The sequence below is a fragment of the Chiloscyllium plagiosum genome, chromosome 2 (assembly GCF_004010195.1).
Source record: "Chiloscyllium plagiosum isolate BGI_BamShark_2017 chromosome 2, ASM401019v2, whole genome shotgun sequence".
NCBI classification, from domain to species: Eukaryota; Metazoa; Chordata; class Chondrichthyes; order Orectolobiformes; family Hemiscylliidae; genus Chiloscyllium; species Chiloscyllium plagiosum.
This window is the reverse complement of record NC_057711.1, coordinates 35,982,234-35,999,339: the sequence shown is the minus strand read 5'-3', so window position 1 is coordinate 35,999,339 and position 17,106 is coordinate 35,982,234. Positions and strand designations below refer to the sequence as shown.

General features: G+C 39.9%; 1 protein-coding gene across 1 annotated transcript in view; it reads left to right on the top strand.

The window, feature by feature from the left end:
• The window catches only part of arhgef28a (Rho guanine nucleotide exchange factor (GEF) 28a), a 479,393-nt gene that overhangs the window by 260,176 nt on the left and 202,111 nt on the right, over positions 1-17,106 (top strand). The window contains exons 17-18 of the mRNA XM_043707577.1: positions 11,585-11,686; positions 15,987-16,110. Coding sequence (XP_043563512.1) covers positions 11,585-11,686; positions 15,987-16,110 — 226 coding nt within the window. The remainder of the gene's footprint in view (positions 1-11,584; positions 11,687-15,986; positions 16,111-17,106) is intronic.

The window sequence follows — 17,106 nt, the reverse complement described above, 5'->3', positions numbered from 1 at the left end:
CCTGATTTCCCTCTTGAGAATACTCCTACTGCCTTTATACTCTTCTAAGGATTCACTCTATCTCCGCTGTCTATACCTGACATATCCTTCCTTCTTTTTCTTAACCAAACCCTCAATTTCTTTAGTCATCCAGCATTCCCTATAACTACCAGCCTTTCCTTTCACCTTAACAGGAATATACTGTCTCTGGATTCTCGTTATCTCATTTCTGAAGGCTTCCCATTTTCCAGCCATCCCTTTACCTGCGAACATCTGCCCCCAATCAGCCTTTGAATGTTCTTGCCTAATACCGTCAAAATTAGCCTTCCTCCAATTTAGAACTTTTAGATCTGTTCTATCCTTTTCCATCACTATTTTAAATCTAATAGAATTATGGTTGCTAGCCCCACAGTGCTCTCCCACTGAGGGGTCTATAATACAATCCCAATAAGATGACCATCCCTGTCTTATTTCTCAGTTCAACCCAAATAACCTCCCTGGATATATTGCTGGGAATATCTTCCCTCAGTACAGCTGTAATGCTATGCCTTATCAAAATTGCCACTCCCCCTCCTCTTTTGCCTCCCTTTCTCCCCTTCCTCTAGTGTTTGTATCCTGGAACATTAAGCGGCTAGTCTTGTCAATCCCTGAGCCACGTTTCTGTAATTGCTATGATACCCCAGTCCCATGTTTCTAACCATGCCCTGAGTTCACCTGCCTTGCCTGTTAGGCCTCTTGCATTGAAATAAATGCAGTTTGTTGTGATGAAGATGAAAAATATTTTCAGGAGTATTTGGACAAGCTTAGTGAATGGAAAAGAACATTATAGATGAATTATAATGTGGTAAAAAGTGAGGTTATCCACTTTGGCAGGAAGAAAAGATGTGCAGTTTTTCTTAAATGATCAGTATAGAAAGTGTCTTTGTTAGTAAGTCACTGAAGGCTAATACTCAGGTGCAATAAGCTATTAGGAATGTTAATGAAATATTCGCCTTTATTACAAGGTGATTTAAGAACAGAAGCAGTAAAGTCTTGTGTCAGTTGTTTAGGAGCTTGATTTGATGGCACCTGTACTGTGTGCAGTTTTGGTTTCCTTGTCTGAGCAAAGATTTAATTGCGATAGAGTGAGTGCAACAAAGGTTCATCAGACTTATTCCAAATTTGGATGGACTGCGCTTTGAAAGGGGATTGGACAAATTGAGTATGTATTCTCTAGAGTTTTGAAAAATGAGGAATGGTGTCATTTGAACCTACACAGTATTTAAAGGGATAAATGCAGATAAGATGTTTCCCAGTTTTGGGAATCTAGTTTGGTATCACAACATAAAAAATAAGGTAGATATCATTTTGGGCTGGCATGAAAGGAAATATTTTTATTTGAAGGCGGGGTGTGTCCTTGGACTTTTCTACGTCGAAGAGCTGTGGAAACTCAAAAGCAAAATACTGTAGATGCTGAAAATCTGTAGCAAACACAGAAAATGCTGAAGAAACTCAATACGTTTGGCAGCATCTGTGAACAGAGAAAACGAGGAAAACATTTTGAGTACAGTATGACTCTTCTTCAGAACTTAATGGGGTTGGAAAGTGTATTTATACTTTTGACAGAATAGAAAGAGAGTCAAAGGGAACAGGTGTTGTCGAGGCCCTGGAGGGCAGAAATCAGGCAGTTGGACTGTGAAGTTATGGAATTCAATATTGATACTTATGGACAGTAAAGTGCCTAAGTGGAAACTAAGGTGTAGACCAGGTTGTTACAGATGGAATGATACCTGCAGAATACTGACATTAGAGTGGATGGGGAGATGTTTTTGGTGTTGGCATCCTTCTGGAAGTGGTGGACGATGAGCAAAGACTAGTGAGGTGTGAAATGAGGACGAGGGAAACCCTATACAGCTGTTCTGTGAGGGAGTGAGGGCAGAAATGCAGGAGATGTGTTGGACATGGCTGAGGACCTTGTCAACCACAGGAGGAGGGTGGGGGAACATCTTGGTTGAGGAAAAAGGACAAGGTGAGAAATGACACACACCAGGTTGTAGTCCAACAGGTTTATTTGAAATCACAAGCTTTCGAATGCTGCCCCTTCGTAAGATGAAGTGAAGAGAGGCATATAAGCACAGAATTTATAGCGGACAGACTAAAGGTCATACAAATGGTGTGAGTGGAATGTCGACAGGTATGTCTCTGCAGTTGATCAAAAGTGTCAGACAGTGTGAGTAGAGTGTCAACAGCTGAATAACAAGTGAAGGGATGTAATTGGATTAAATGAGGCAGAGAGATAATTACAAAGAATTAAAAATTAGATGGTGCTGGAGATAAACCAAATGGCTGGAATAACATGATAGGTATAAGTGTCACATGCTGAGGATCTAATCAAAGTAACAAGTAATCTGAAACTATACAAACTATTTATGGAGCAAGATCATAACAAGCTATCAAGGTGATGGTGTCAAAACAAGACAGAAAGGAAGACTTTGCAGATGCAGAACAGTATGGTGGGGTTGCATGTAGCGCAACACAAACCCAAGATGACGGTTGAGACTGTCTTCATGGGTATTTCTGCTTGTCATTTCTGAGTTGTTATGTTTCTTGAATGCTGCCTTGGAGGACACTTATCCAAAAGTTCAGAGGCTGAATGTCCTTGACCGCTGAAGTGTTCCCCGCCTGGGAGGGAACATTTTTGTCTGGCGATTGTTGTATCATATCCATTCATCTGCTGTTGTAGCGTCTATTTGGTCTTACCAATATACCATGCCTCGAGGCACCCTTGCCTGCAGCTCATGAGATAGACAACATTTGCCGAGTCACATGGATATCTGTCATGTAGGTAGTGGGTGGTGTTCCCACGTGATGGTAATTTCCATGACGATAATCTGGCATGTCTTGCAGAGGTTTCCATGGCAGGGTTGTGTGGTGTTGTGGTTGTTGTTGTCCTGAAGGCTAGGTAATTGCTGTGAACGATGCACTGTTTAAGGTTTGGCGATTGAAAGCCAGAAGGGATGATCTTGATGAGATGTTTGTTACCATTGATGACATGTTGAAGGCAGAGGAGAACATGGTATAGTTTCTCCACTCTGGGGAGGTACTGGACGATGAAGGGCACTCTATCAGCCCTGTCCAGTGTTTGTCTTCTGAGGAGGTCGTTGTGGTTTTTCGTTGTAGCGTGTCGGAATTGGCGATCAAGTGTGTATTCCATTCTTACGAGGGACAACATCGACCCTAACTCTGTTCCAGCTTTTCCTTCCTCACCTCAAATTCTAGTTCTCAGCTTTTGTTGCTCCTTCTCTTGCCTCCCTTCACATCCATTCCCCATTCCATTTGGTTTGCTCCATTCTCTCTTTATGCATTTTGCTCAATTTCTAACATGCTACTTGTTCCATTGAATTTTGCCTGTTTCTCTTAAGTTCTGACTAAGCCTTGCATTGACCTGGCTTTCCTTCCTGTTTCAAATCATGCCTGTTCCAAGGAAACATTAGTGGCTAATAAATTAGACTGGCCTCTTTGTATTGCTTCCCAAACTAATCCCCTGAACTATCACCACTAACCTCAAGTAGGAACTGCCATATTATATGTATTTGGCACAATGTGAGAATATGAATATAGAAATATTTGAATACACAAATATACATACAAATGCATATGTAAATTAAGAACAGTTGAGGCAATTTGGCCTCTTGAGCATGCTCCGTCATTCAGTAGGATTGTGGTGGATCCACTTGTGGCCCAACTTCCCATTTCTTTCTATCTCTGATAGCCTTGACTTCCTTTGCTAGTCCTCCCTTCCACCAAACAGAAAGGGGGTTCCCTGGACTCATGACCACCTGAGAACAAAGATTTTTCATTTTCCTCTTAAAAGGAAGAGCTCTTATTTTCAATTACATCCCTTCATCCTATTCTGTTCCATAAGTAGAAACTTCTTCCAGCAGCCCATCCTGTCAAGAACCCTCAGAACTCTGTTTCAAAAAGATCGCTTCTCATGCTTTTAACCTCCAACAGATGCTGGCCCAAGCTGTCCAACCTCTCCTCATAAATGACTCCCTTATCTCAGGAATCAGTCATGTGAACCTTCTTAGAACTGAGGAACTAGACCTGTCTGCTCTAGGCTCTTAAGAAGTATCAATATGGTGACTGGGCTCTCAAACCAATTAACACAAATCCACATACGTAAATCTCAAATCTCAAGACATTTCTTTTGTTATCATTCAATAAGGAAGATGGTTGTTAAATATGGTGCTCTGAGCAACTATTCTTCTAGGATAGGTCAGTGTGCAACTCCCAAGGACATGACTTTAATGCTGTGTTGACAGTACTGGGAGAGAATGAGTGCTCAATTGATGTCAATGGCTGTCAATGTGTTTCAAGATTATAAAACATGAAAAGGCCAAGCAGACCATGAATTCCACTTCTTCAACAGAACTTTTCAGTTACACTTTTCATGGCACTAAAGTTTCAATCATGAATTTCAAGGAAGGCTGTTAAGATTTGTTGATCTCTGTGACACATATTTTCCCTTTCCTGACATCATTTTAACTCTGATGATAGCTTCAAAATGATCTCTAATCATCCAGCAACAGCAATGTTATTTAACCAGGTAAGTAACAAATTACAGTGACACTTTGTCATACACAAGCAAACATATGGTCCATTTTAAATTCAATTTACAGAAAGTGAAGGAAATGATTGGGGGACACAAGCAATTAAGATAGAAGCTGTGCTATAATAAAATAATGGCACATTATGCCATTAAACATCTAATTACACCTCATTCCATTAGGCATTGCCTTCTTGAGGGCTTTGCAATAAAATTGGTTACATAAAAAGACAAGTTTTCATCAGTTTACTGATTATAACCCGATTGCTGTTTGGGAGGACAGTAACAGTACAACCTACCATGAGGTGCTGCATCATTGACAACAACTCTTGTATTTCCATGTTTAACTGTGTATGTGCAGACTCGGAAATTGCTGTGAATTTCAGGATAGCAATGACCATGAATGTTGATAGTTTTGCCATCATTTCTGCCACAAGACACTAGTTTCTTAATCCCGTGAGGACTCTGTAACCCAGATCCTAAGCAAGATATAATCACCCATTCGTGCTCAGAGACTTGCATTGGTTCCAAGTCCAGGAAAGTCACAGTTTTTTCAATGTAGTCTTTCACATGATGTGGGCATTGCTGGATGGGTCAGCTTTTGTTGCTTATTCCTATCTGTCCTTGAGAAAGTAGAGGTGATTCCATATGATGTTGGTGTGCCTACAGTGCTGTGAGGACGGGAATTTAAAGGTTCATCATATTCAAATTCCTCGATGACCTGCTACTCCCTATTTCTATAACCATCTCCAGTCCTACAACTTTTCAAGACCCTTGTGCTCTTCCAATTCCCTACATCTTTTGCTTCACCATCAATAGTCATGTGTTTCGTTCCTGGGCCCAAGGCTCTGGAATTCCTTCCCTAAACACTTTTAGCTCTTCATCATTCTAGTGCGCTCTTTCTCTTCTCTTAGATATTTCCTTAAAACCTACTTCTTTCACAGCTTTTGGCCCCCTGCCCAATATCTCTGTAACATGGTGTGAAATTTTGTCTCATGTTACTCTTATGAAGTGCCTTGGGCTGATTTACTACTTTCAATCAATACGAGTTGTTATTGTTATTGTAAAGTAGCCAAATTGAGATTGAGCATTGTTCAAACTGGTTTCTGAACTTTATTAGTTTCACCTGGAAATTGAGTAATAAAAAAAATCAGGTGAAATCAACTGTGAGCAAGTATTGGCTTCTTTTGATCAAACGTAAAATTGAATGTTCGTTATCATTTTCAACCTCTCCCCTTGCTGAGGTGTGGTGACTTTCAGGTTAAACCACCTGTTTCTCTGGCTCTCATGAGAAAGCAACCCTATGATCTGGTAAGACTATGACAACATTTAACAACTGTAGAATAAATCTGTAAGAAACAACAAGAAAAAACTTGTGAATAGAATGAACACTGACAATCATCCACTTATTGTAATGCTTAAGGAAACCAACATAGGTACTTATTAGCTGCCTTGTAGTGCCTCTGACTTGTTGAACCTTATATTTTGTTTACGGGTGCTAATGTTGTATATCAGGATAGACATCTTAAAACAGGGAAGCAGCGACTGATACTTAAGCAGACAACAATATCTTTCTAGGGTTTTGTTTAGTTTAATCCTTGTCCTTAATTTCATTTTATGGGTGAGGAGTATAATTCTAAGTATTCATCAGGTTTAACATTTTCCTGACCCCTTACATGCTGTGAGTGGATCCTCAGTGCACAGATACCAAGTGTCACTACATACTGAAGTTCGACCTGTCCTCACTGTTGCGAAGAATGGGTCTGGTCTTGTGTCCAAAGAACATGCCAAGCAGCTGGACCATTCCATGTCACCTGTCACTCTTGGAAAAATTTGTAAAGGAAAACACCTTTGACCACATGTCTGTCAGGCAGCACGTGGTCAGCATGCAACATCCTTGAGACCCTTCAGGAAAAGGAAAGGGTGATCTGGTCAGGTAATTCACTGAGCAGACTGTCAAAGTCATTTGGCAGAATGCCTCATCACTAAAACTTTCCAACAAGCACCAAGACGTAGCTTGACTGGTGGCGAGAAGGGCATTACCTGTCAGATCCTTTATGTAAGCCCAGCCTCTGTATGAAACTGCATGCTGCCCTTGATGCGGCTGCTGGGTAGAGAGGAGACTGTCACATATCCCCTTCTGCAATGTACCTTTGCAGACAAGGTCTGGAGAGAGATGTACTGATCTTTGTCAAGGTTCTTCCTCAGCTTTCCATGATGCAGAACTCTGTGGTCTACAGGCCATTTCCTTGTGATGCACACCAAAATGGATGTCGACTGTGCCTGGAGGACCATCCATTTGGTGAAAGTCACTCAGTTGGTCTGCCCATAATTTGCTGGTCTTCCAATGTAAAGAGTTGACCTCAAGCAAGTGTTGAAGACTAGTACATTCCAAGGTCTGAGACTCTGTGCTGAGGGTTGCACTATAACTTGGGGCAGCTGCTGCCAAGGTGCAGTGGGAAAAGACCACTGTCTAAGGTATTTCTGCCAAAGTATAATGAGGATTTGTTCAGTTGTCAGACCTTCTTGTTGCCTCAAAATGAACTGCATGAGTAGGAAATGCCTTTGTTTTTGCAATTGCAGGGAAGCTCTGAGAAATGTCAAATTCTAATGTTTTTACAGGAATGATTTTTAATCTTAGTACTAATAGGTGGTTTTAGGAATAAAGTTTTATTTTTGCAATAAAGAAACATTTTCCAACACCCTTCAGTTCTGAAGAAGAGTTATTAAATTGGAAACATTAACTCTGTTTATTTCTTTCTCTACAGATGTTGCTAGACTTGCTGAGTTTCTCCAGCAGTTTGTTTTTATTTCAGATTTCTAACATCTTCAATATTTTGCTTTTATTCAGCTTAAAGACACTGTTCATAGCCAACCACCCTCAGATATACCTTAATTTATAACTAGCTTTATTTTGCATAGCTTCTGGTTGGTTTATATGCTTTTTAGTAATTTTAATATTCATATTTGAACCATTTTTCATTCCAGTTTGTAGTAATGTATTTCATGTTTTATTTCCTTTTACAGTTTGTGAACTCTAATATGTCTCTTCTATTAAAATACTGTTACACTGACATAGGAAGCTACAAGACTAGAAAAGACATTAGGCAAACACCAAGAAAACTGATTTGTTTTAAATGCCCACTCCATCAATTCTCCCGCAAATGTTTCCACCATCTTTATACAAAGTCTATTCCACATATTCACCGAGTTCCACATAAAGTCATTACATCTACACTGCTTGCCTCTCTCTTCTAACCCAGAGCCAATATTCCGAGTCCTGAAGCTTGTGCCCAAAAGCTCTCATACCTTGAATGAGATTTCAGTTTGGTTGACCTCTTCTGCCCTGCACTTGTATTTAATTAGTCTTGCTGTAGTATGATAATCAGAATTGCACAAAGTAACTTGTCTGAACCATTCTTTGTTTTACATTTTCATTTTCATCTTCTGGTGTTTGTGCCATGCAGACATGACTATACACCACAAGATCTAGTTAGCTTTTCTTGCTGCTGCTGCTGCATATTGTGTCTGTTTCAATTGGCTGTCCACTAACATCCTACGAATCCATAACCTGTTATTTTTTTGTGGCTGAGAGCTGTATAATTAGTTTCAGATAATTTATTTCCTATCTATGAACTTATTTTCTTGGAATTGAATTAAGTGCTGTTCGCCACTCCCCAACCAATCCATTTCAACCCATTTCAGACAGTTACCTCCAATTCCATACATACCTTCCTAGTGGATTAATCACTTGTAATACCTTGGGATCAGTGATCATTCTCTTAGACTCAATTAATTTAGATTCCTTTGCCTGGTAATGACATCAATTTACACAACACAACCAGCCTGTTGTCACATTACTGACAGTAAATCCAAGAAAATAAGTTCACATTAGTGACAGTAGATTCAGAACTTACTGTACAGAAAGAGGCCATTTGACCCAACGTATCTGTATCAGCTCCCAAAAGAGCTACCCATCTATCCCATCTACCAGTCCTATTTCTGTAGCCCTCTAAATTCATCACTTTCAAATATTTTTGATATTATTCCACACTATTAATCATTAAAAAGAGTCTGGACAGGTAGAGAGAGCTGACTTTTTTTTTAAAAAAGCATACAATGCTCTGTGCTTCATTGGGAGGGCTATAGAATGCAAATACAGGTATGTTATGCTGAACTTATCTAGGACACTGTTTAGACCTCAGCTGGAGTATTGTGTACAGTTTTCAGGACCACACTATAGAAAGGGTGTGTATGCATTGGAGAAAATGCTGAAAAAGTTTGAGAATGGTCCCTTCTAATGGGAAACTCCAGTTAAGAGGAAAGAGAGATGTTAGGACTGTTTTCCTTGAAAAGGCTGAGGGGAGATTTGATAGAAGTTTTCAAAATTTTGAGGGATCTGAACAAAATAGATTGGGAACAATTCCTCCCTTTCATGAAAGGATTGAGAAGTGGATGGCACAGTTTATGTTTTGCATAAGTAACAAATGTGAGATGAATAGAATTTGTTTCACAGTACATGTTTGGATTTGGAATGCATTACCTGGAACTGTGGTGGCAGGTTCAAGAGGGCATTGGATGATTTTTTTGTTATAAACAATGTGCAGGTAAAGGGCGTAAAAGCAGGAGTTGGAAACTAAGTTAGAATGCTCCGGCAGCTGGTTCAAATATGATGGGCTCAATAGCCTTCTTCTGTACCCATAATGATTCTGTGATTCTTAACATGTACCGATGATGTGAGTATAAACCAACCACAAACCTTCAATAACATTAAACAATACAAAGTATTCAGATTACCAGGTAGCTACAAATGGTCAGTTCATATTTTACTTCGTTTATTTACCCAGGTAATATGATTCAGTAAGCCTCTAATATAGGAACATAAGAGCAAGGGTAGGCCATTTAGTCCCTCAAGTCTCTCCACCATTCTAGATCATGGCTGATCACATAGTCAATGATGTCATTAGTATCTAGAAATCTATTGATCTCTATATTGAACATAATCAATGACTGAGTTTTCACAGTGCTCTGGGGTAGAGAATTCCAAAGGTTCACTATCCTCTGAATGAAGAAATTTCTCCTCAACTTGAATATAAATGACTTGGCCTTTATTCTGAGAGTGTGTTCCCTGGTTCTACATCCCCAGGAGATATTCCCTGATTCTGGATTTAGACTGACTGGCACTTTAAGAATCTTGTACGTTTCAATGAGAGCACCCTCATTCTTCTAAGCTCTAGAAAAAGAGGCCCAATCTCCCCTCATAGGGCTCTCACACCATTACAAGAATTAGTTTGGTGAGTCTCCTCTGCATTCCCTCTATGTGTTTTAACATTAAAATTAAACCACATGGGATTAGAGGTAGTGTATTGAAATGAGTAGAGAACTGGCTGGCAGACAGAAAGAGTAGGAATAAACGGGCCTTTTTCCGAATGGCAGGCAGTAAATTGTGGGGTATTGTAGGAATCAGTGCTAGGCCACTCACAATATATATTAATGATTTACCTAAGAGAACTAAATGTAAAATCTCCACATTTGCAGATGTCACAAAGCTGCATGAGAGGGTGAGCTATGAGGAAGTGCAACTTCAGTGTAACTTAAACAAACTGAGTGAGTGGGTAAATACATGGCAGATAAAGTATAATGAGAACATGTGTGAGGTTTGGTAGCAAAATAACAGAAAGACATTATTATTTGGCTATAAATTGAAAGAGGCAAATGAGCAATGGCACTGGGTGACCTTGTATACCAGTCACTGAAGATAAGCATGTAAATTCAGCAGATGGTGAACAAGATAAACAGTATGTTTGCATTCATAGTGAGAGGTTTTGAGTACAGGAGAAGGGATGTCTTGCTGTAATTGTACAGGGCTTTGGTGAGACCACATCTGGAATATTGTGTGCAGTTTTTGTCTCCTTTTATGAAGAAAGATATTCTGGCTGGAGGGAGTGCAACAAAGATTTATCAGACTGACTTCTGGAATGAAGACAAGTTGAATCGGTTAAGATTATATTCACTGGAGTTGAGAAGAATAAGGAGGAAGAAATCTCCGAGAAACCTATGAATTTTAACAGAATTAGACAAGGTAGATGCAGGAAGGATGTATTTAATGATGGAGAATCCAGAAACAAGGGTCACAGTTTAAGCATATGGGGTAAATGTAGGACTGAAATGAGAGATTGCTTCACTCAGAGTGGTAAGACAATGGAATTCACTATCACAGAAAGCAGTAGAGGCCAAAACATCGTAATATTTCAAGCAGGAATTGGGTAAAACACTTGGTGCTGAAGTGATCAAATGGTAAAGGGGGCAAGGTGGAAATGTGTTGCTGGAAAAGCGCAGCAGGTCAGGCAGCATCTAGGGAACAGGAGAATCGACGTTTCGGGCATTAGCCCTTCTTCAGGAATCGATTCCTGAAGAAGGGCTAATGCCCGAAACGTCGATTCTCCTGTTCCCTAGATGCTGCCTGACCTGCTGCGCTTTTCCAGCAACACATTTCCATCTCTGACCTCCAGCATCTGCAGACCTCACTTTCTCCTCAAAGGGGGCAAGGTGACAAACTATTGAGTTGGATGATCATCCATGTTCATTATCATTGGCGGAGCAGGCTCAAAGGGCAGAATGGCCTACTCCTGGTCCTATTTTCTATATTTCTGTTTCCTGAGTTGAAAGGGTCAAACTGCATATAACATTCCAGATGCTGTCTCACCTAGCTATATGATTGAAGCAAGGCATCTTAAGGCAGCTTTGTGACATCTGCAAATGTGGAGATTTTACATTTAGTGCTCAAATCCTCTTGCTAAGACTAACATGTGAATTTACTTTAAATTTCACAAAGGATTTCAATATTTTACAAAGTCTACGTAGGAATTTTATCCCAATGTCTGAAAATGTTTCCATAACAAAAAATCTGGCAGTTTAAAAAGGTGCTAACTGTATTGTATGAACTTATGATCCTGTAGTCTTGTCAGTTATTCTGTATATTGCAGCAAAATTTCAGGCATTTATCATTTTCTGTAGGGAACTTAGTTTTCGCAAACGGGCACAGTCAGCTGATGAGGAAGGCTGTTCGGAGCTAGCAGACTCGCTGCAGCATCTGACTTTGTCGGAGTTTCTAAAAGAGTATGTTTCAGTCCTCTAATAAATATCTGTGTGTTTGTGTGTTGAAGTAATGCATGTCTAACTTTAACCCCAATAAATATCTCTAACCCTCAAACTGGAAAACCTCCCACTGAGGCCTTTTACATGAAGCTGATGTGCTGGAACAGATTTCGCTGTTGACCAAGTTTCAGTATTTTAATGATTAAGGATAGAATTTCTTTTGTATCCATAGTCAGTGGGAGAGAATTCCACCCATCATTCTTGAACTAATTGATGTGATGATACTGGGCAGTTTATTTGCTGTTTTAACAATATGGATATTTCTGCCTCATCATTGCCTGGAGAAGCTCATTCTGGAATGTAAATGCTTGATAGCCAACTCCAAAAAAATGAGAAATGGAAACTTGCCAGAGTAATTTAGTATGCAGAGCATTTTTGCATAAAATTTCAATTTGTATTTATCTGCTTAAAAAAAACTTAAGGAATTGCTTACTTAAGGAATTGGTTTTTGAAGGATAATACATTGTGTCTTTAACTGACACATACTAATTGATACAGCATCATTCATAGATAAACATGTTAGAGTTTTATCATTGGCTTCATGGAAACAGCTTCATTGTAGGCCTGACCATATTATTCAAATGCTACTTGTACAATAGAAATGTTTATACAGCAGATATTGTGCAAAAAAAAAATCTGTCTGCAAGAGTATTGAAAGCTCACTTGATTCTTATGAAAGATGAAGCCTTTCTCAACATTTTCATTGCAAATATGAAAATTGTTAGCACGAGGCAGAACAAAGGCCTTTAGCTAAAAAATGGTCATTCTCTGAATATTGGCTAACTCACATGATAGGAAGAGACAAACTAACAGATATATACACAATGATGCTTGCACTTAAACGAATTCACTCGCTTATGTAGTCCTCTGTATCTTAGCACACAGTGCAAATGGAATTCCCCAAGCCCTTGCTTTTGACTTTACTCATGAAGGGGAGGGGGTGTAGTGAAAGCTATGACTTTCCAGATGAGCAAATGGAAGCTTTGTTGACCTGTACACACACAGTGCTGGCAATGGGACCCAGAGTTCTTTTACGGCTGGCTAATTTAACAGGATCATCCTCATAAACCTGACCATTGTAGTTGGCCCCTCAGTCTGATCTTTTGAGGTAAATATATCCAGTTATGCAGTGAAGCAGCAGAGTGGTGGTAATGGTTTTAGTAAATGCCATGGTGCAAGTTTGCCTTCACGTTTTTATGATTAATTGTGAATGAATCTATTTTACAAGAACCTTAAATAATATAAATCACAATGTGATTTAGAACTGCCTACCAATTATTGAACATACAGGGAAAAAAATCTTGTGTGGGTTTTGTCCTTGATATGAATTTGTCTTCACTTGATAAGTCAATGTTACTGAATGGATTGTTGGTAACTTGTGAAAAATTCAAGCCTTCTCTTCCCTTTTCACTTTTGTGGTCCCAAAGTATGGCAGCGGCTTTGCATTCTGGACTTTGAGAAATTCACTAGTATAGTTGATTGGCATATGATCTTCATGTTATATTCTAATTAATTTAATCATGTGTAATCATCGCACACAAAATGCTTTTCCAATGCATCTTTGTACAGTGTTTCATTATCATTTGTTTTAAAGTCCATTTAATTCCACGTTCCCACAGAACAGTAACAAGGTTGTCTATCCTGTGAACAGTTAAGGATATACTGCGGTGTGTTTATTCTGTCAAATCTCATTCAAAGTCCCTGTAGGTAGTTATCGATTGTGATTCTTATAAAAGTAAATTTTGATTATATTACTAAATGTAGATATGCTACAGTTTCCTCTTTGAAGTAAATGTACATGCCAGTTTCTGGTACTCCCCACCTCCATCTTATTCGAAAGTCAGACATCAATGAGAGATCAAATAGGATCTTGACTTCAGTTCTGATATTTACTGTGCTGCTAATGAACATTTGCTTGAACTCAGAAACAGAATTACCAAAAGAAGCTATATTTACTTGCAAAATAGATTTTAGTTCTAAATGTTTAACTATGAGGTACTTTTTAAAATTGTGTTAAAAGGTCTCTTAAGCCTCCAAGATGATGTGCAGGTGGTGCATGCACATTATGGACTAGAAGTGTGCTGTCCACCATCTTGGACTAAACTAACACATCCATGATTGAAGGAGTAGCAATGAGCTTCCTATTTATCACAGGACAGCTGCATTCAGGAAAATCAGCACTATGTGCTATCAAGCAAGTATTCTTTAAAGGGTACAAGGGTACTCCTCACAGCCACAAATAAAAACCACACTAGCTCCTTCTGCCTCCATCATCACCACTATCCCAATCGGACCAACTTTTCTTATATCTTTCCAGTCTGCACCAGCCACCTTTTCTGTTGTCACCACACCCAGTTCTCCTCAAGAACTTACCTTTATGTACATATCACAGATATCCATTCTGGCATTTGGATTGTTCCCCACACATCAGTTGTACTTAAGGTTAGAAATTCTTGAGTCAGTCCACTCACAGCTGACTACTGTTCAGAATTAATGCTTATTTCCTTTGCTGGGTTTTATGCTCTGTGCTGGCAGGTCTGAAATCCACCAGGTGGACTCTCCATTGACTACTTGCCTGCCTCCAAGCAGTCTGATATTTTATGGTTTGTGGGGTGGGTGGGGGAATGATGAAAACATCTACCTGCCGTTAGGCCTAATGAGACCCTTAAATTACCAGTGAATGGCTTCCCAAGTACCTCATCCTACCACTACAATGTTTTCCCATGGTTGGAGAAAGAGGGTTCAAATGATTCAGGAAATACAGCAGATTCAGCTGTGTGGTCTGGTGTTTAACAGGGGTGCGTCACATTCTCCTTTGCAGGCCTCTTGAGGCATGTTGGTAGCACCCACCTTTAATTCACCCCACCTAATCCCGTTCATCCCCCAGACTCATAACCGCAGCTAGGTAAAAACAAGGGACTGCAGATGCTGGAAACCAGAGTCTAGAGTGATGCTGGAAAAGCAAAGCTGGTCAGGCAGCATCCGAGGGGCAGGATTGTCAACTCCCATTTCTTCCTTGAACAGACACCTGACTCCAGACTGACCTGGCCTCCTCAACATGGTGGAATTGCCTGTAGAATCCATGTGACCACTACTATCATTGGTGCTGTGGGGACCACAGAGATGTTAGGTATCAATTGGCCAGCAGCTACCTTAGGGCCTCCCCTCCAGTTTGGATGCAAGGCACGTCTTAAAGCAATTAACACTGCTTCATGTATTAAATTGATGAGGGGGGGAAGAGGATCTGATGAGATCATGGGTAGACATCCAGTCTCCCACTTTTACCGGGAAGAGAAAAAAACATTATACCCTGTAAAGCCCAGCTCCTTGTGTTCATCAAAGATTAATCCAAGTTGAATGTGCAGTTAACACAGAAATAAACTTTAATACAAATTTTCAAATGACCCACCAGGCTTATTGAGACATGTTGCTTCTGTTCTTCAAAGGCTAATTTTGAGTGCCGTGTACTTGCAGTAATTTATGATGTATCAGCAGTCTTCTTGTGGCTTTGGTAGCTAACCCTAAAATAATGATGACTGGAATAACTGTGTACAACTTTACCTTGCTAGTTACTAAATATGAGAGTTGTCCTCACAGTTACCAAGGTATAATTGTATCAATTAAGAGTTTGGAGAATTCATTTGTGAGTAAAGGGTTCCTCCCATCTATTCTCATCAGCTTTTGTCCTCCACTCCTAACTTATTGACTTGTTTCTGGAGTTGTGATGCTATCGCAACCATATCTGCCTCACTATTACTAGCCTGTGTTTAATTGTGAGCTTTAATGGTGACTGTTGGCAAACTCTCCATCATGGCCATCATCAAATTCTAACTCAATCTGCTCTCAATAAGTGTCCACAATCCCACCTGCTCCAAGGGCCTTTGCCCGAAATGTCGATTTTTCCTGCTCCTCGGATGCTACCTGGCTTGCTGTGCTATTCCAGCACCACTCTAATCAATCTCTGCTCCAGAGGTGTGTCATGACATGACTGAACAGGTTGGTTAAAAATATTTACCTCCAGCAGGGATTACTGGATAGGGTTCTACTACTGAAAAAATATAAACTCACACCTCATTGCTGTCCTGTCAGAGATTAGATAACCCAACAAAAATAAGGAAATCAAATCCTTGACCATAGTTCAGACATGCACTAACTCAGCTCAAACATCAAAGTTACATACTTTGTGAGAATGAAAACCTAGAGTGAGTTTTGAAATCTTAATTAGTCAAAAGAACTTGGTCTAAATGTATTTTATCTACAGAATTGAAGAGGAAGAGTGGGACAAGTATATTATTCCTTCAAAAGCAGAGACTGAAAAGTATAAAGTGAGTCGTACGTTCAGCTTCCTCAAAAACAGAATGACGAGCACCAGGAATAAGGGCAAGGTAGACTATCCTCTTTTATTATGCAAACACATTTCTTTATATTAATTAATGCACTTGGAACCAATTAATATAATAATTCACCAGAAGTCTCTATAAATTCTTAGATTACAACATAGCTATTTACTTGTGTAAGGTTGTTGTGGTTCTGTTCGCCGAGCTGGGAATTTGTGTTGCAGATGTTTCAGCCCCTGTTTAGGTGACATCCTCAGTACTTGGGAGCCTCCTGTGAAGCGCTTCTGTGATGTTTCTTCCGGCATTTATAGTGATTTGTATCTGCCACTTCCGGTTGTCAGTTCCAGCTGTCCGCTGCAGTGGCCGGTATATTGGGTCCAGATCGATGTGTGTGTTCTCTATTTCTGTGTTTGAGTACTCAAACTACTGGACCTGTGCCTCACAACACACTTCACATTCAACAACCAAATATATGAACAAATCAACGGCACACCCATGGGCTCACCCATCTCTGGACTCATAGCAGAAGCGGTAATGCAAAGGTTAGAACAAACAGTCTTACTGCAAATTCAACCCAAACTCTGGGTCAGATATGTAGATGACACCTTTGTAATCATTAAAAACACAGAAACAGAGAACACACACCGGATCAACAATGCTACACTCATAGGCTTCCGATTCACTAGAGAGGAAGAAAAGGACAACCAACTCCCAGTCCTAGAAGTGCTGGTACAGAGAACACAGAACGTAGAATTCACCACAAAGGTGTACAGGAAAGCCACACACACAGACCAAGTCCTGAACTACAAAAGCAACCACCCCAACACACACAAAAGAAGTTGCATCAAGACACTATTCAAAAGGGCCACAACACACTGCAGTACACCAGAACTGCAAAAAGAGGAAGAAATACACTTATACAATATATTTGCCAGAAACAGATACCCACGCAATTTCATCAACAGATGCCTAAGGGAAAGACAACGGAACGAGGACATGCCGCAACCCAAAGGACTAGCCACACTACCATACATCAAGAGCATT